The sequence below is a fragment of the Diplodia seriata genome (assembly GCF_021436955.1).
Source record: "Diplodia seriata strain FDS-637 chromosome Unknown scaffold_12, whole genome shotgun sequence".
NCBI classification, from domain to species: domain Eukaryota; kingdom Fungi; phylum Ascomycota; class Dothideomycetes; order Botryosphaeriales; family Botryosphaeriaceae; genus Diplodia; species Diplodia seriata.
Genome location: NW_027117319.1, coordinates 190,690 through 210,395, shown reverse-complemented (window position 1 = coordinate 210,395; position 19,706 = coordinate 190,690). Strand labels below are relative to the sequence as shown.

At 54.2% G+C, this 19,706-nt stretch overlaps 3 protein-coding genes across 3 annotated transcripts; 2 read left to right on the top strand and 1 right to left on the bottom strand.

Annotated features, from left to right (window-relative positions):
• Positions 1-7,098: 7,098 nt before the first annotated feature.
• SLS55_010210 (uncharacterized protein) lies at positions 7,099-7,984 on the top strand (the record flags this gene model as incomplete). The annotated part of the gene is made up of 2 exons (XM_066781599.1): positions 7,099-7,385; positions 7,435-7,984. The coding sequence occupies 2 exons, from the start codon at positions 7,099-7,101 to the stop codon at positions 7,982-7,984; spliced, it is 837 nt and encodes a 278-aa protein (XP_066627882.1).
• Positions 7,985-9,920: 1,936 nt separating this feature from the next.
• SLS55_010209 (uncharacterized protein) lies at positions 9,921-12,041 on the top strand (the record flags this gene model as incomplete). Its single annotated transcript, XM_066781598.1, has 1 exon — positions 9,921-12,041. One exon carries the CDS (start codon positions 9,921-9,923, stop codon positions 12,039-12,041), a length of 2,121 nt encoding a protein of 706 aa, XP_066627881.1.
• Positions 12,042-17,338: 5,297 nt separating this feature from the next.
• SLS55_010208 (uncharacterized protein) lies at positions 17,339-18,362 on the bottom strand (the record flags this gene model as incomplete). Its single annotated transcript, XM_066781597.1, has 2 exons — positions 17,339-18,210; positions 18,356-18,362. The coding sequence occupies 2 exons, from the start codon at positions 18,360-18,362 to the stop codon at positions 17,339-17,341; spliced, it is 879 nt and encodes a 292-aa protein (XP_066627880.1).
• Between the last annotated feature and the right edge of the window lie 1,344 nt (positions 18,363-19,706).

Genomic DNA, 19,706 nt, shown 5'->3' with positions numbered 1-19,706 from the left:
TGCAGTACCCCGCCCGGCCCCCCACTCTGTGCGACGCTAGCATCCTACAGGCTTCGGCGAGCTGCGCTACCGCGTTGAATATTGGTTTATACCAGAATCTCTCGATACTTGGTTGCATGCTGTGGACAACAATGAGAAGAAAAGAGGCAGATATTGCCTCGGCTTCGTCTTTATATAGGGATAATTTTAGGAATAGTATTTGATGAATGCGAAGAATGATCGATTAGGTGGTAGCGCAGGTGGTGGGTTTTATCACCGCCTGCGAGCAAACTACGCTAAACCTAATCGAGCAAGACACAAACAACCCGCTGGGCTTAGGAACAAGGCAGGCCTGCCAGGGCTGCCGGTTAATATTTTGTTTCTCTCTAGTACGTAGTCATTCATTTACCCGAGTGTTGCTAGACTACTTACAAGATGCTTTCCGATGTTGCCTACTCGCAATGGCAGCATCTATTAAGGTCCCTCTTATTGCGTCTATAACTCATACTGAGGCACGAACAACAATTCGGGAGCGCGGTATTCTCTATACTACTTGGAGATCAACAGCTTAATTAGCGTGGCTGGTGTATTAACGACATAAGCCGGCTTTCTGTTATGCACGGTCTCGCTTAGTATGCAAGGGAGATGGAGGGTTGTACAAGGCGGGGCATTCTCTGATGCTGTGCTTTCTTCGAAATACAGGCCACCCCCCCTCCGCGAACTTGTGTCTTTGAGCTTCCGCCACCCCACCCCACCAACCACCTAGCTCTTTACTTTTCGTTATCAGCCGCCATCTCGACGAGTCCAAGCAACCATGCCGCCATCGAAAAATGGAATGCCTTTCACGAAGGACGTTGTTAAAGCCTTCTTCGATCTCGACTTTCCCGACAGCAAACCTTCGGTCGCAAAGACAACAGCCAACACGCGCGACCGTAGTCGTCCAGCTGCACCTCCACCCCGACACCCTGTCACCCCCGAAGCCAAACGAAAGAACAAAATCTCCCTCTTGACCTTACCTGCCGAGCTCCGACTTTTGATCTACGAGCACCTTCTCATAGCCCGATTCGATCGGACCACAAACCCTTCATGGGCTGTTGGAAACACAAACCAGAAGCTGGTTTTGCTCCACACGATCCAAGCTCCGGAGTACAGAACGATGGAACGAGGCATACTGCGGACTTGCAAGCAGGTATATCACGAAGCAAACTCAATGCTCTACTCGCAGAACGTGTTTGCGATGAGCGAGCCGAAAGAGATGTTTCGCCTCCGCCAGCAGATTGGTTCTATGAACTTCAAGTTGATCAAGACACTGCAAATGTGGGTGCCATGGATGGCCGGACTCCCTCCGTGGCTTCAACTTCTCGATCTTTTAGCTGAGGAGGCAAGTGGGCTGCGGTACATAAAGATTGGATGGGGTACCAGGGATTCGAATATTGATCCTTTCGAAGAAAGAGGTTTGGGTGACAACGTGGACTTTGTGCGTGCGTTGGGAAAGATCAAAGGGATGAAAGAGCTGGTTATTGAGGGATACTACGCGAAACATTGGCCAGCATATTTGGAGAAGACAATGGGTGTGCGAGTGCGAGCTATTTGTGGCCACTGTATCGAAGAACCTGAGTTGAGGGATGGTCACCTCAGCAAAGAGGAAGTGGAGGATCAGAAGTGGGTACGTAAGCTGAATAAGGAGCAGATGCGGCTTTTTAGAGAGTATCAGGATGGTACAAAAGGTTTGCTTCCATGAACCGAGTGTAGTTATACGCGGAAAAGCTTACCTCGTCCGTCAATTCTCTCCGGCAATTCCTGGACTTCAACCAACAACGCTAGGGAGGCATAACTCCGCTCGAATTCAGTTTTAATGCCAACTTGGTAACATGCCTCGATGTCGCTCTGTAACCGCGTTGACGTCGGGGCCTCCTCCATAGTCTTCTTTCTTTCTTTTCGCTCACATCATTGTTCTGGACTTGAGTTTTGGAGACGTTTTCAGAGATATGCTGTCAGTACTGCCACTTGGCTCTCTCGAGTACCTGGCTGATGCGCAGACTCAAGGCGTTGAATTGCCGCGGTTTTGAATATGAGCTTCGTCTCCTGAACATGGCAAAATATTCATGTCATCTCCTCAGTGTATTTTAACCCAGTGTCTGCCGTTTCGTGATGTCGAATCTAAGACCTTTCCGGTCTCGATAAATACAATGAGCTAATAGACACTACCACGGATTGTCCTCGAAAGCCAAACACAGGAAAACAGCAAGAAGCTTACTGGCACCAGTGGTGGCAAAGCAAACCATGACCCAAACAAACAGCTCAATGACCGTGACCGCCATGATCGAAGTGAAGATGAGGGTGCCAGCCGTGTAATAAAATGACCAGATCAGCTGCACAACCCACCACTCGCCCGCCCCCTGAACCGCAGACGGCCCCCTCTCCGCCCTCGCCTTGCCCGCGGCACGCACAACCCTCCCCCGGCCATCGCCCTTGCCGCCCGCCCCGCCATCCTCCCCCGCCGCACCCCCCACAAACGCCACCATCTCCTCCCCATCCCCGCCCTCCCCCAGCTCCCCCCACTCCCTCATCCACCTCGCCCGCACCCTTGCCAACCCCGCATGCACCGCCCCCGGCACGATCCCCACAACATACCACATCAGCGCCCACACCGGCCAGGGGCACCCCAGCGCCGCACGCTTCGAATACGTCTCCGTCACCGCAAGCGCGCCATAACACAACCCCAACCAGACGCCCATCCCCCCGGCCATCCCCACCACCACCCGCCGCCTTAACCCCCACGCCCACCGCGCAAACCGCGAATTCCTTACCGCCACACCCCGCGCGTCAGCCGCCACCTCGGGCACGAGACCCAGCCCCAGCACGACTGCTTCGAGCGCGAAGGGGAGGGTGCGGGACACGGGCACGCTGCGGCGCTCGGGCCAGGCGATGTCTTTGAGGGTCAAAGGGATCAGGCCCATGACGAGGGCTGTCGCGGCGAATTGCTGCTTGCGCGCCTCGTCGGCGGACGTGAAGAGGCAGGAGGCCGTGTTCCAGCATTGTTGGCGCGTGTCGGTTGGGCGGTTGTAGAAGTGCCACCATGGTGTGAAGGGGGAGTAGACGATGGCGGAGGCGGGGGGGCAGGAGGTGGAGTCGAGTTGGGCCCGGGCGGTGGGGAGGAGGGCGAGGAGGGTTGTGAGGAGGAGGAGGATGGTGGCGGTCGTGGTGGGTGGCATGGTTGGTGGGTGGTTGGGTGGTTGGGTGGGTTTGTTTTTTGGTGTTTGAGAGATGCGCGGCGCCTGGTGTGGCGGAGAGGTGAGGTGGGGACGCGCGCGCTGAGAAAAGGGTGCGGTGTGGATGTCTTGGGGATGGATGGTCGAGGGACGTTGTGTGAATTTGAAGTGGACGGTGAGTCACGGAGAGTAGAAAGTGAGCTGTGTGTTTGTTGTAAGACGGGGCCAAGTACGCGTGGACGCAACGGCGCGTGCAACAGCCACTGGCCCCCACAGGATTCGGCTGCAAGCCACGTCCAACATTCACACCACTCCGGCCAATCGGCAGCGCGAGCGTCCACCCAGACACAAAAACGGTTTTGGGTTTGCGTAAGCTGGCCCGCAGTCCAACATTATTTCACTTAGCCTGTGACGAAAAAGGCAATTTCTCGTCCTCTTTCGGCTTGCCGTCCCACCGGGCCCGGGTGGCATGACCCGTCGGCGGTTCGTAGGCACGGCACGGGCCGGCTCGGCCCTAAAGGCTTAAAAGCGGGTATATCCGATGCTTAAAATAACTGCAACGACACAAGGAATATTCGGGGACTTGGCGCTGACCGCAAGAAAGACACGCCAAACGAATGTAACGGTAGCGCTTCGATATAACGCTGGCGGGATCGTGAGTTACGGTGTACGTGTGCGAAAAGAGGATTTCCGACTCAAAGGTACAGACCGCCTGGACTTCAGGTAGGAGAGATCGCTGCTGAAAATTCGCCAGTGAAAACTCGTGGAGCTCCTGTCTGACCGCTTCCATGCTCTGCATTCAGTCAATGCACCATTCCTGGTCGTCTCTCAAAGTCTTCCAACCAACTGCGTGGCAAACACCGTCGATGGTTATGCTGTGTCCAACCTTCTCCACGCCTTTCCTCTTAGGGTCGATGATTGAATTTTTCCACTGCTCTAGCTGGAATGAGCTTGCGAGTGGATGATCTGTGAGTTCTATGACGGTACGTTTGGTTCGTCTTGCGTAGAGGACACCATGCAGGTCCGCATAGACGTAGACTAATGCGGAACCTGTGGAACTGGAACGTGAGTCTGTCGTGAGATTTTCCTTGATGAGGAGTGCCGCGTGAGTATACTTTGCTCTGGCATCATCCAGGGTTGGTGCTCGAAACACGCCTCCACCAGTCATTCCCATTGCAGGGTTACAGACATGGAATCTCCAACCTCCACATGTGTCACGGAGCCAGAAAGAGAAGTTGATTGGCCGGTCCACGGCGTCGAGAAGCAGGAATCCTCGACATCGGACCCGTAGTCCTTGCGCAGTGGGCTTTCCACCTTCAGAGGACCGAAGAAAGATGTGGTCGCTTTTTTCGAGCAGTGTGGGAGGGGCCCAGCGAAAGCCAGGCTGCGTCAATCGTGGTGCCCTTGAAAACAAGACCTCGATAGGTATAGATGGACATTGCTTCCAGAATGCGCACATGCGGTCTTCGGGCTTTGCCTCCAGTATCGACTGGAGGTCGAGGTTCATCAAGGCGCCAATGCAGACTGGCTCGTCGTCTGCGACGCTTGTTGTACGTCCAGCAACACCCTCCGTAATGTCCATCAGATCAAATGCAGTCGTGCTCGTATGGATTTTCCCCCGTACAAGCCCATACGTGCTAATGATTCCGTTTAGGATTCCGCTCAAGTTCACCGGACTTGTGTCGTCATGATGCTCGGCCATGAAGCCAAACACGTCTTCAAAATTCAAGAGTCCATCCGAAAGAAGAATGTACAGCTTCGTCGAAAGGGCGCCTTCCTGCCAAGTCCAGAGGCGTCCTGCCCAGCCGGAGGTAAATATCCTTATTGCTATCTCAATGAAAGGTGTTTCCTTGAGACTGAGTTTCTCGAGTTCGCCATCCAAGACCAGCACTACCTCGGCCTGCTCGTACGTATCTCTCATCTTTCTGATGGCTAATGATCTCATCTCTTTTGGCTTGATTGGGCAACAGAGCGTATCCAGCCAAAAGGCCAATAGGTTACTGCTGTTTGGTAGAGACTGGACGGCCTCGTGGATCTTCCTCATCTGGCAATAGGCGACGGTGTTTCTCGATGGATTCCCAAGACCGTCGGACCAGACGTGTGAGATTGCCACGTATTTGATATTAGGTATGGCGGTGTTGAGGGGAGTAAAGCGCCGTTTTTCCATGAGATCCGCGGTCGGGATCAATGGAATGTGTCCACTTCGTAGAGTGGAACTCATTTCTTCCATGTCAGTCTCCACGTGCTTGCAGTTGCAATTGGCCTCCGTGTGTTGATGAGTATACCGGTTTTTGTCGATTTGGTACGCGACACAGTGGGAAAGCGTGCAGGAGCCGTGATACCTTTTGTCGTCTGGTGGACCCAGGTAGAGTGCATAGGACCTGAAGGACAAGCGCTCGTCCCTCAGCCTACCCACCAAGCGAGGACACCAGCCAGAGGACGCAAGCTTAGAGTCCAGGAAATCCACCATGCCATCTTGATCGCACAACGCCCCTGAAGCATCATTCGGCATGACCATTGGTGGATTGAATCTGCAAAACGTGTAGAGGTCGAAGGTATCTGGCTGCCCTTGACAGAGACGGGTATGTAGGTTTTCAAGAAAATCCAACAAGAAGCCTATGGAAAGGACAAAGTTCGGTTCAAGTGCGCAACGCTCGACTATCGTTGCGTACACGTTATGAGCAGTTCCAAGAGCATGTCCCAAGGCGCCAGTTGCGTGTCGATTCAATGCGTGGCGTTCGGTCTGTTTGATGAATTCCTTGGCAGTGTGCATTAAGTTCCTTGTGTGTATGGTTGGTGGCTTAGACGGGTGCTTGTCGATAAAATCATCGAAGTCGACAAGTTGGCCAAAGAATGCATGGAGGGAGCCAAAGTAGAGCCATGTTTGCAAGAAACTCCTTGCTTCTGCGAAAGATCTGGGGCCGTCTTTTCCGAGTGTCATCCATGTATCTGAGTTCAAGAGCTCGTCATACGACCAGCCGGTGCGTACTGGATACCCTCGAAAGTCTTGACAGTCGTATTCCTCAAGGCATACATATGGGATTGCAGGAAATGCGTGTACCGGGTTGAGCGGCTTTGGTAGATGGTCCATCTTGAATTTGGATTTGCGGGGGAAGAGTTCAGGATCCCGCAAGGCTGTGAGCTGATGGGGATGCATGTGGATTAATCAGCAATATCCCGCGGCCAATCAGCATCAACACCCCACTCCAAGTTTAGAGAGCCGCCACCAAACAGCTCTCGAGATTGATAACTTCAGAGCGTAAAATGCCACAAGCGGCCCGCGGCGCATGCGTCGCCAAATTGTTTGCAGTAGAACTGCTGTTCTAAAGAAGGGTTGGCCGGGTATTTGTGGAGGGTTACAAAAGCGGCAATTAAAACGCCGGCTGGGACGGTACCGCAGGTCATTAGAGTATTCTACCATGATACGCGGTGCTCGGGAAGGGCTGGGTAGGCGAGAAGATGGTAAGTACGCAGCTTTGTCGATCTCTTAGACAATACAGGCCTTCGTCTTTCAAACTATGCTTCCACATTCAAGGCTTTATCAAACTGATGAGTACGAAAAATAATCGAGTAGATGGTGTAGCAGGGGGTAAATATCACCGCTTGCTACCAAACCACACTAATCCTAATCTGGAAAGAGATAAACAACCCGATATCGGTCCGAAACGAAGCGACGTTGTGCGCGCGCGAAAATCAGGTTTTCCGCGTGGTCGGTCAAAAACAACCCGCGTCGCGCCGGAGAACGCGTAACCCTCCCAGCCCCTAGGCCTTCCTTGACATCGGAGAACGGTCATATATAGTCTTGTCAGAGGCTTTGCCCTCGGCCATTGTCAACTGCTTCCAGTACACCAACAAGCTCAGCGTAGTACTCGTGGACCCGCCATCACCACTTGCATATCGCGCGACCATGGTCGGCCCGGGGCTCCGTGGAAGACCGAGAAACGGGCGTCAACAACAAGCTCACGGACCCGTGACGGGCGAGGCCAGCAATCGGATCACCAAGAGGACCTCCGCTCGTGGCGGCAGTGCCCAACGTTCTCGTCGACCGAATGTTCAGAAGGCGTATGCTCCTCCTGAGTATCCACTGAAGGAATCCGTAAGATTTGACTCGATACAAGAATGGGAGGATGGCCAATCCAAGCTTGTCAACGGGATCAAGCAACTGAATTTCTATAGCGACTTCCCCATTCTTGAGTAGGCTTCCCTCGCACATTAAACCGGGCGCCAGTACTAATCGACTCAGTGAACACCTCAATGCTATTGTTAACCTGGGTCCGGCGTTTTGTCACTCTCTGCTGGACTTCCGAGCGGGTGATGCAGAAGAAGGCACTGGCGGCCGCCTCAGCGACGCTGCTGTCATTCGTTTTGCGAAGGCGTGTCCGAACCTTGTTCATGTTAAGTTCGATGGTGCCACCAAGCTCACGGACGATGCTTTACTTGCACTGTTCACCAATTGCCCAAGCCTCCGCTACATATGCTTTGCGGGAAACGATAAGGCTTCGGGGAGTCTAGAGGGAAGTGCACTCGATGTGCTGAGGGAAACGCGAACAATGGGGAAAGAGCTGGTTAAGCTACGACTCACGGACCACGGATGTATCAACAAGACATTGGATGCGGCCGTCAAGGCGCTGTCCAAGTCGAGGAAGAAGCTACCAATCGAGATCGGCAATACGGATGAAAGGGACGGAGAGGTCAACACGTGGCTCGGCGGAAAAGAAAAGTACGGCTTTCAGCAATTTGGTGCGTCGGGCCCTTTTATTCAGCTTGGAGGCTATTTCGGCTTAAACCTGTAAGAAATGCGCCACCCATTTCTTATTGTTCGACTGGAATCCAGATCAGTTCAGAATGCTCAGAAATGTCTCTGGTGATTGAACATTCGTATCATTGCTCGTGGCCACGACGGCGGTGGCTGTTCAGAAGCATTATCATGTCGCCGCCGATAATGTTGCCAAGCCGTTGCTTTTGAAAAAAGCACAGTGCTACACTGAAATTGCAGCCCGCATAATCGTCCCAAGTGTATTGCAACGCAAGCTTAAGTATCATGAAGGTAATGGGCACGGGGAGGCTTCGTAGGTAACTCATCCTGTTCCTCGCGTGTTCGATTTCGGCTCCACAGACCTGAGCCCACAGCGGATGGGCCCTTTCATCATCATGAGTATCGTCCGCGGAACGCGCTTGTCTACCCTTCTGAAGCAACGGGGTGCAGGCGATGACGTGATGCTGGATCCGAACATTGATGATGCTGGACTGGACCATGTCTATCGCCAAATCGCTGGATACATTCTGCAGCTGGCAACGACCAGGCTCGGCGGCATTGGCCCAATCTCCGAAAACCCAGACACCATGACATGGTTAGCAGTTGTGAATCATGTGGGCAGGCGGAGGGGTTGTCTGTCATTTGCTGGAAGAGGGTGGAGCGAAGGGAAGTCGTGTGGGCCGTGGTAAATTGGGCGAGTCCGTTGGTGGCGACAAGCATGATGCGGTTCGTGCTGCAGGTGATGGTGTAGTTGGCGGAGAGAAGGTGGGAGACAAAGAGGTGGCATCCTTAGTAAGTACGAGGTCGACGGTCGGCAGCGCGGACAGCTCGGATGATTGCAGTTCTTACCAGGTGAAGCCCGCTCAACAGTCGTTGGACGGGCTTGCGGTGAGCTCGAAATCATTCGTTTGCTTCACCAGATCGATTAGGCTTAGCGTAGTTTTGGATCAAACGAACATGCGCGAAGATACCTGGCACGCAGCAGCACTGATAGAAGCATGCACGGCAATGATGCACACTGGTATCGCGACAAGACCACCTGACTGATTGCACTTGGGGCCCGGCCAGTCCGGAAACAGAAGAAAGGATCGCGCGGCGGAGCATAATGAAGGCACTTCGCCCCAAGACCTCTGGGTCTTCTGCTAAAGTGAGCCGCGACCGCACCGCGGGCGCTTCGTAGGGAGACCCGCATGTAGCTGTACGGTCTTGTTCGAGCGGCCCAAGCTTCTGTATGTGCAACGGCGAATGTAGTTACCCGCGGGTGACGATGCGCTTCGAGAGGAGGGATGAGTGTCGATATGATGTGGCAGTAGCGACAAACAATAAAGTTTTCCAAGCGTACCGAGTCTCGCGTGGCGGTGACGCATTCACGAAAGAAGAAGTCGGGAAGTGAAGGTCAGCGCGCGCGCCAAATTGGCAGCCAAATCACGTGCACTCCCGTCGCGGCACCGCACACCCGGCACGCGCATGCCCGCGAGCGCCCGCCCGTTTGTTTTGCCCCACAACTCGCTCTCCCTCTGCAACTACAACAAACTCCTGCAACGCCTCACCTCGGAAGTGGACACATCACCAGCATACCAGACGCGACGACCATCTGAGTCTGTCTTTTGGACAGCTTTATCATGCAGACCGTGGAACATCCTCCCGCACGTGCGGTTTACGTTGAGGGCGATCTTCCGACAACTGTTCCCAGAGAATGCCCGCTCTGTGTAGCTCCCTGCGAATGCCCTGACTGCCACAACAGCTTCTATACCACAGTCGAGCAGGGGATCGATTGTTTTTGCTATAAAAAGCGACTCTCGCAGGCAGAAGCAAGCAAGATTCTTGGTGAGCTCATCGCGCAGGCCCAGCAAGACCGAGAGCATTTGCGCCAACAATGCGCAACCCACGGCGACAGGATCATGAGCAGGTGGAAAAAGAAAAGCAGGGACAAACGCGAAAGCTGGCTACTTAAGGCCAACCCCGACCTTTACATGCATCGCTGGTTCATGGCGAGGTACACCAGCGCACAGCCGACCTGGAAGGATGCTCGGAATCTTCGCGACTCCTTCCTGCTGCCATACTTGAGCGTCGAGCTTCTCAAAAAGGATCCGGCAGTCTTCCTCGGCTTGCTCCACAACCGTACCCACTATACTCCTGATATGTGGGCTGCGTTCGACAGCAAAGAGCTGACTATTGCTTGGGCTGCGGGATTCCTCGATGTCGACTTCAATGAGAGCTGCGTTGTGTTGCATGGCTCCCAGTACGGCCATCTCGTTCCCTGGGAGGCGGATTCCGCCCACCGATCGGACATTATTGGATTCCCCAGAGCCCGGCTGGTTATCGAAGCACAAGCCCGTCTCTTGAGGTTCCTCCGGCGCGTTGTCGACCAGATACTTGAAGAGGCTGATTTGGGCACTCCTTCCGGGTCTGCCAAGTTTACTGACATGGCTAATGCAGGCTCTAAAAAGAGTGGAAATGTTGCCTACTGGTCGCAATTCACCTACCAGCCCTTCTCCGCTCCACCCATATTCAACATGGACACCATTGTGACTGAAACGAAGGCCCAACTGGACGCCGCCGCCGATCACCTCTGGCTGCTCCAAACCCAACCGTCTTACATGCGCCGCTACGTGCGGTCCATACAACAGAATGCCGTGGTGAAACATCTCCTCAGAGAAGACGCATTCAAGATCATCACCCGGGAGGTGGTCCAGGACATCAGTGTTGTTTGGTTCTGGGACTCCGTCTGGGACGAATTTCTCCACACCAAGTCCCTGCATAATCGATTCAGGGACAACATCGCGCCCGGCCAGCCATTGCCGCGAAAATATGACGAAGCCCTTGGGGGGTTGGAGCTCATTCTAGTGAACGCGATGCACCACCAGTCTAAGCACCTTGGGGCCATCATTCCGCAGCGGCCGGGCTTCCATCATAACTGGAGCTTTGAGGAGACACCTGCAGGCCTCTTCCAAATGAGGCGCAAGAGAGAGACACCCGTCACGGAGCTTTTCGATGCGGACCCGCTAGAATGGTGTCTGATGGAGCTTCAGGGCCCCCCGGACGACCAGTGCCGCCTCGATCGCGCCATGCTATTCGATTTCCTTGATGAGCACCTCGTCCAATGTTCCGCAAAAGATCGCGCCCGTGTTGATGAGATCCTGTTCACGAAGCTATCCACGTACGCCGCGACCTCGGAGTTGCTTAGCACGGTGCGCCTGCATCGCCCGCAGAACAAGTATCGCGTCGGGGCGGATGCCATCAGGACTGAAGATCGGTTTGCTTGGAGATTCTACGTCCAATTAAAGGAACGATCTTTGAAGGCGCGGAAAACCTCCGAGGCACTGCTCAAGCATTTTTGCGACATGGGCCCGCCCAGTGGACGCAAGGATGCGGACTCCCTTAAGTACTTCGACGCCACTTACAAGACACTTCACGACTTCTGGAAGTCGCTCTCGACGGCCTTTCGAGAGGCGACTGCGGCACAGAACCTTCCGGAGGACGACGAGGAAAGATTTCTCGGGTTCCTCGCAATGTACGAGAACGCCGAGCATACGAAAGGCGTACACGCCGAACGCGAGCAGATTGTCCGGGAAATCGAAGCTTCAGCAGCGAGACCAGGTGAGGCGTCTCTACAAGCACAGCCATCCACAGCGGCAGCACCCGCAATGCCCGAACCCCAGCACCGCAAGACGAAGATCAAGACACGGCCACTAGAGCCCGCGGTCGATTCCAGCCCGATCGATATCCCCAATGACAATGTCACGCCGGACGAGCCGGGAACGAAGGTCACCGTGACCCACAAGCGATCCTTGGATGTTTTGACGGCCATGTTCCCAGCGTCGTCTGGCCAGGATGCCTTGAGGCTTGTTGATTGGGATACTTTTGTGCTCGCCATGGCCGATGCTGGCTTCTCCGCGCGTAACAATGGCGGCTCGGCCGTTGTGTTCCAGAGCGACAGGCCGGGAGCACCGGTGCATGGAGGAAAGATAATCTTCCACAAGCCACACCCAGTGCCAAAAATTGACCCGGTCATGTTACACTCCATGGGAAGGAGGATGAGAAGGTGGTTTGATTGGTGCAGGGATTCGTTTGTCTTGGACTCTTCCCAGTGAAACTGGACTACACTTCACATCCCAAGTCGTTCATACTGACGCTACGACACGTCACGATTCCTGTGAAACGGTAGCACAGTCCATCTTCAAGGACACCGCTTAGCCGTTCCGTTGAGCTTAGGATGCCACCCCTACCAATGATGTACGGCCTTGTCTAGCTGAACTGAGTCTTTCCTACAATATCCAAGTCAAGCGCTGTAGTAATTCACAACCCATTAATCAAAGCACGAGTATGTAGTAATACAGATCCTGACCAACAAAAATATCATTACAGATCATGTAGAACCATGAGCCCCCCTCTAGCTCGCTCTGGCCGCACTCCCTCGAATTTCCTCCATTATCCCCACACCAACTTCAGCTGCTTCACGCCCACAAAAGTCTTTACCTTACCTTTCTTCTTCTTCTGCGGCCAAGTCCGTTCTTCCATATTCCTCTTGTCCAGGATGCCCAACACCATAACCAAGAACCCATGGTCATTACTTTCCCCCGGATGAGTCACCGACAGGTAAACGACCCCCAGCCAATCCCGAACGCTCTCTCTCAGAGTCCGCATAAGCTTATTACACGTCTTCCTCAGCGCAATATGATGAATCGTCAAGTCAGGCAGCGGCGCGCTATAGCGCGTTCTAGCTTACGCTAGATATCTTGCGTGGGGCTGAGCTAATATAGGGCATTGTAGAGGTGCGCGACGGCGAAGATGGAGAGGTGGCGATTGGCGAGCGCGACGCCGGCGTCTTCGGTCAGGACATCAGGCTGGAGCGCCAGCATGCCACAGAAGAGGGCGTTGTGCGTGAGGGATAAACCGGGCTCCGTTGATGGTCCGATTGAGCGCCCTGGAGTTTCTTTTGTGATCTCCTGATGGGCCGTCGGTGTCGAGATCCACGACCCGTTTCAAAAGCTTTCTCTCGTGGCTTCCAGCACCTTCGGTGGTTTGTAGCTTGGCTGCAGGTTGCCCTTGTTGTGCTCCATCATCATTTCGGAATCGTTCTTTGTTCCGACAGCAAAAGACCCATCCAGCCGACCCCGAGGATCTTTGGAAACGCGTGGAAACGCTGGGGAAGGCAAACGCGTGCGCGACAAGAATTGATCGACGCCCCCGCCGTGCCTGGAGATCCTTGGGCGCACCCGCCAACCAGAACAAAGACCGTCGCCGCAACCTATCAACGTCCACGCTCCCTGAAGTCTCGCCACAACCGACGATAACCGCGGAACTCCTCTCCTCCACTATAATCCCACCATCCCACCATCCCAGAGCGACTTCGCGGCACTCAAAGCCTCGCACCGCCACTCTCCGCGCCTTCCGGACCGCGTCACCCCCTCCGTCGCCCCCGTCACCGTGTTTTTCTGCTCTACATAACTTACCCGATGGCGACTGTCGAGCCGTTGTGCTCGTCGTGCAACAGTGTTGCTACAACCAAATGCCAACGCTGCAGATGCAGCCGATACTGCTCATGCCAGGAGGCGGACTGAGCCACCCACAAACTTCTATGCAAGGACTATCGAGACTTCAACCTCTCCTCCCGCCCCACCACAGAGCATTTCCTCGCCATCATCTTCCCGCCCGACGAACGCAAGCCGCGCTTTATCTGGGTCTACTGCCCGTGGCGCGACGACGAGGATGACTAAGGTCTATGGAAACCTGCGGACAGCACGCCTTACATCGGGGGAGGAGGTTTGGGCGAGACCCAGATCCAATTCAACAAGGCTCTGGCACGTCCGTTCCCCAACACCATCCGCATCGACTACCGGGATGCAGGCCGTATCGACGGCTCGCCTCCGAATCTGGCCTGCGACTCGCTGGGTGCCCATCGCGGCGTCGTCTCCGCCTGTTGCGGCCCGGTCCTTGCGTACGGCATGCAAGGGCTTGGTATCGACCCTCGCGAAAGCCGCGATCTCGATCTGAGCGATTTCCGACACGTCGTCGACTTCCTCCTTGCCGATGAAATGACCACTGGAATGGGATGCGGGCGCGGTCGGAATCTGGGTGTAAGTGATGGTGGTGGTGGTGACGTCGGCTTTGCTGGTGTCGGGAATCCTGTTGGGGGATCTGGCAGTTTTGGAAGGGGCGAACAGCACCCAGATCCTTACCAGGGCTGTGTAGTGATGTAATGCGGGACTCAGACGGTCTTGACAGTCTTAAGAAGGACAAAGACAAACGGAGAGTATTACGTAGCAGCTATCCCGGAGTAGAACTCTGACCTAAATTCCCTACGCAAGAAGGGTGTATCTTCTTTTTGAAATTTGTTCACGAGCGGGTAGCTATATGTTAAGATGATTGGGAAATCTGTTTTCAGATATGATACATTTCTCTTGAAGTGGAATGGAACCGAGACTTTTAGTTTCATTCCGGAGAGAAATGAAAGCTGTCATATAATGATGTCATGAATTGATTGACAAGGGGTGCGTCCTATCTCGTTCATCACAGTCACTATATTATTAGCTCTGCCGGGATGCCTCCAAATGATTTTCCTTGCACATCACTACCGATATTTCTGGTTCTCTGCATTTGGCACTACATTGAGTATGGCAAGTACGTTGTCCTGCATTCTGCCACCTATTGATATTCTGATTAAAGAAAGCAAATATATAGACCCTTTATCAGACTTGCCGGTGGAGCTTCTCAGATATATCTGCGATTCTTTATCCTATCCGGAGAGGATTGCTGTAAGCTGGACGTGCCAACGCCTGCATGCAGTAGTTGTCCAGATGAACACAGAGCGTTGCAACCGCAATCCAAAAGATACACCCACCTACACTATGGATGACCTCCTGGAAATCGAGAAATGGCCATGCTACGACCTCGCCAGCAAATATCCCGGGTCATTCTCACAGCCTATAGCACATCATGACTTCTTCGCCTGCTATCGATGCCTGAAAATCAAGGCGGCAATCAAATTTTCGAATAAGATGATGAAGGGCAGTCGCGGCAAGCGATCTCCTTTGAACCCTAAGGATCGGCGCAATCGCTTCTGCATTCCATGTGGCATATGGATGGGTGCATACATACCAGGAACCGAGATGCAATACGGCGGCAGTATCGCCACTGGAGGCGGAACGGGAGTCGTATGCCGGAAATGCAGAGAATTCAAGCGACTTCCGCTCGATTCAAAGAGAACCATGTTTTGTATGGATTGTATCTAAAGACTAGCCCGTGGAGAGCAATGTAGTCAAGTTCGAGGGCCGTAAAGAATACCGAGAGATAAGGCTGTAAATCCTTATCGCGGCCACATTCGCTACGTTTAATGGCGCACTTGACGAATTTGTGACAGACTGCACCTGGAGAGTACACTAGTTGTATGGCTTAGCGCGCTGACCTGCGGGACGACGACACGTGGCAATGTAATGGTGGCCTTCAATCTTCCCGCTGTGCCACATGACCTTCTTCCGGGCATTGACAATGTCATTGATCCACGCGGACTCGATACCTTGACCAGTGTGACTGGTACCGTAACAACCTTGGCTAGGTAAGGCTGGGGAATGGTGGGCGGCTCATGCTTAATGGCTTGAGCGGGATTGGCTGCGGTGGTTGGAGGCGGACCATTTATGGCCGTTCCCGTGTGGTGGGGAGGTGTTCTCAGCTTTGAGGGCATCTTTCCTCCTGGAAGGACGTTCAATTGGATCCGAATTTGGATCGCAGAGAATCCACCAAGGATCCTAGGCTCGGAAGAGACATTACGATGGAGGTGAGGAATAGGACGCAGATCAAGATGACTGAGACAGGCATGGCGAGTAAAGGCGGGCATCGAGTGCAGCCATTCTATAATTTCACCTTGACAATTTAATAGGCATCGGGACTTCTACAGTCATCCGTTTCCGTTTATGCCATGTGAAAAAATGGGAAAACTGCCATATGCCGTATGTCGTCTTCAATCTCCTACTGCATCACAGGATGTCTTTCTAGATACGGTAAATGTTATTAATGCACGTCCGTATACCAATTCATCTACCGTGACTACTACTGTATACAAAGCGCAACGCTACATTGTACCTAACTAACAAGGCTGTCCATTCAATAATCTGGTGTGGTCTAAGAGAAGAATAGCCCCAACACCACGGCCATTGCGAAGTCAACCGAGATGAACCCTGCAATCCAGGCTATAACCCAATTAAACGGCAAACTTGCGCCTTTGACTGCGTGCGCGAATATCAAGTTAAACATAAACAGAACGGCCTTGACCCCAAACAGCCACCCAATTGTGATGATACTCTTGTCGCAAGATTCCTCCTGTGTCGACCTCCACACCTTCCGCGGCCAGACCACTGTGACCCAGGTGATTTCAAGAGCCCACTCAGCGAGGGCGATCAGTCCCACACAGTACGAATCGGTCAACGGAACGTTATCCTGAAAGGACATCCTTGGTTAGCAAACGAAAAAGGTCCAAGGAGCACAAAGATGATCCATGTGCCTCCACTTAGGAAGAAGACGTACGGGACGCGAACTCCTGATGGTCAGCCAAACCACTACCCCGGCCAGCACCCCAAATATCACAACAAATAATGCATTCAGATCAAAGCATTGGCGGATCTTCCGTATAGCGCTGCTGTTGGTGTATCTCCTGCCTGCGGTTGTATCTCTCACAAAGCTCCGTTGGTTGCAGTCGGCGGTTGAGTTCGTCGCCTTGTATGCGGGTGGATCGGCGAACGGTGGTGACGATGATGAAGACGGCTGGAGTAGAGGCTCAGCTTCGGCGCAGCAGGAAGGCTGAAGCGGATAATGATATCGCTGCATCTTTCGTACAATGGATTTGTAGAGAAAGAAGAAGTGCGTTGATGATGATGAGGGTAACTGTGGGGATGATGGCGATGAAACTGGCTTGCAGCAGAAGCCACACGTTAAAAGCCCACTTTACACAGCGGCGTTGAGTACCCCGCAGCGCCCAGTTTGACTGTGAGTGGCGTGATCGGCGATGTGGAATGGTGCATGTAGCAGCAGGAATCCAACGTAAGGAGTAAAATGTGCCCATGCTGTGCAGGTGCAACGGATGCCTCGGCTGTAATTGGAGAGATACGTGGGGCTTGCTGTCTTTGAGTGTAGGAGACATCTGCTGCCCAACATTTGATACGCAAAGGCACGGTGAGAAGAAGAAGCAAGGAGCGGTTACGCAAGAAAGGGTACGCAGGTTTATCCCTTCATTTCCGCCTCGTCGTCCTGACTGTCGCCGCTGCCGCTGTTGGTATCGTAATCACCGTCGAGCTGTCACAATGACAGTTTCCTGGGCCCGCTCAGATGACATGCCAGTCGTTCTGCGTCTCGTTTCTCCTCCCTTTCCACCACTCTCCCCACCAATCGTCGCCACTCACAACGTCTCCGCCGTCGACAACCCCGTATCCAACTCCTCCAACCTCACCACCTCCCTCCCCCTCCCCCTCTTCTTCCCACTCCTCCCCGAGCTCGCCCTCGACGACCCCTCCTCCTCCGCACACCACGCCGCGGGCCCCGCCCCCGCCCCGCTCTCCCACGGCCTCAAAACATGCTTCACCAGCGGCCTCAGCGTCGCCACGCACGCCGCACACATGCCCACCGCCCCCTCAACCGTCGACCACAACGCGACGGGCGTAAAATCCCTCAGCGGCTCGCGCGACTCCGCAATGCGCACCAGGTACACCAGCTTCACAACCGTCGCCACCGACGCCAGCACGCCCATCCCGAGCACCACGATGATGCCGAGCCGCACGACGGCCGACACGTTGCGCAGAGCCCAGATGCACGGCGCCATCGCGACCGAATAGTACCAGTCCAGCGCGATGCTGAGCGCCGAGACGACGTACCCCGCGATGAGGGTTGGTCGGTGCGAGTGGCACGGCACGGTCGGGATGAGGATGCCGCCGTTGCGTTGCTGGTGCTGGGGCCCGGGCGCTTGAGACTGCGATGACAGGGCGTCGGCGTCGCTCGGGTCGCATTGGATTAGCGCGGAGAAGAAGCCGAGGAGGGAGACGAGGACGACGAGGGCCATGGAGGCGTAGTGCGTGCGGCGGAGGAGGGGTGAGGTGGAGAGCCCCCCGATGCGTAGCTGGAGTAGTGCGATGCTGAGCTTGGCGAAGAGCTGGACGAGCGGGTATGTTATTTGTGTGAGGATGATCCATTTGAGCCCGACGGCGTAGATGGCGGGGGGGACGGAGGCGATGGCGCCGCCGAAGCCGCCGTGGTCGATGGCGTAGATGCCGAAGGCTGTTTGGATGGCGTAGATGGCCTGGGATTGCTGTGAGTGGGGCTGCTGCAGGGCGAACATTGGAGGGGGGCGGGAGAGACGTACTAGTGCGGTTACGAGGAGGTAGTCGTCGGCGGTGAACTGCGCCTGCAGTCGTATGCGGACCCAGCATCGCATGGCGATGAAAGCGCCCGTGATGCTAAATAAAGTGATCATTAGAGCGCGAAAGGCCTTCTGCTTCTCGTCCAACTCGTAAGTGTTATCGAGTGAAGGCATGATTTGTTCTATGAAATGTCAAGTAGCATGGCCGTGTTGGTGTCGTGGCCGAGGATGAAGAAATGGGGAGGTAAGGTAGAGATGATTGAACCAGTAGAGATTGATTACAAAAATAATTAAAAGAGGTAGAGGGTTTGGGCCTATGGCGATAGGCGGCTGACTGCGTACGCTGATAGAGAAAGAAAAAAGGAAGAAAAGAAAGTAGTTGTAAACTATAGGGACGGAGCCAAACTCAAATAACGCCTTATCTTCACGGTGGTGGCAGTAGTGCTTTCGTCACCCGGCCGCAGACTACAGTAATCTGGACCATCACAGCCACTACTGCTCATGCAAGGGATGGACACGGGCACCTTTCTGGACCTTCGCTATCGGCGGAGAAACAAACCTCCCGAAAAGATGCCGGGCCCGGATGTCTCTTGATGCGTCGGCTTGGCGGGGGGTCTACTTTAGCGTCGTCCAGTGATCGTTGATGCACCTTATCAATCACGCACGCTAGGCACGTTTCCGGCGGTTGCTGGCCAGAATGAGCACATCACTCCCCATTTAAAGCTCGGTAGCTGATGGCAAAACCGGTACGGCAGTCAGCTGTCTGCCTAAGCGCACGCCCAGCTGACGTTTGTAAAGTCCACCATGACAACATCCCAGATGATCAGGCCTGCGCCTAACCAATCAGCGCATCTGATCGTTGAAAATGCTTCATGCGCGAGGGTTCCGGCTCTTCAGGATAGGTGGAAAAAGCTTCCGGCGGGAATCATGCGGAAGCGGCCGGTGTTCGCCACGTTAATCATGATCCTGTCAAAGTGAAAGAATTTATTGGGGACCCCGCCGTCACTATCGACACGCCTCCTACCCGCGCTTATTGAGACTACTCCGCCCCGAATTTTTCCCTCCTACCTATATACGCAGCGTCCTTGCAACCGCCTTCGGTGAAGCTCCTTATGGGCGGCTACTAAACCTTTACGGTGCGGACGTGCGGACCTCGCACGAGTACATCAGCGAGCTCGTGTCTAAGTCCAGAAGGCTCGAGCAGAAACCAGTCTTAATCTGATCCGCGTTGGCACGGTACCCGCGATTATAACCCACGAGAAGATTACGTGGGCGCCATCCATGCCCGTTTGTAGCACGTATAGGCGGGATGGCTGGGTAATAAGTTACGCCATTTCTGAGGTGAAGGGCAGCTTTCAGTCTTCTGAAATTCCTAGTGTCAGAAAAAGCGGACGCATAAAACTGATGAAAGACT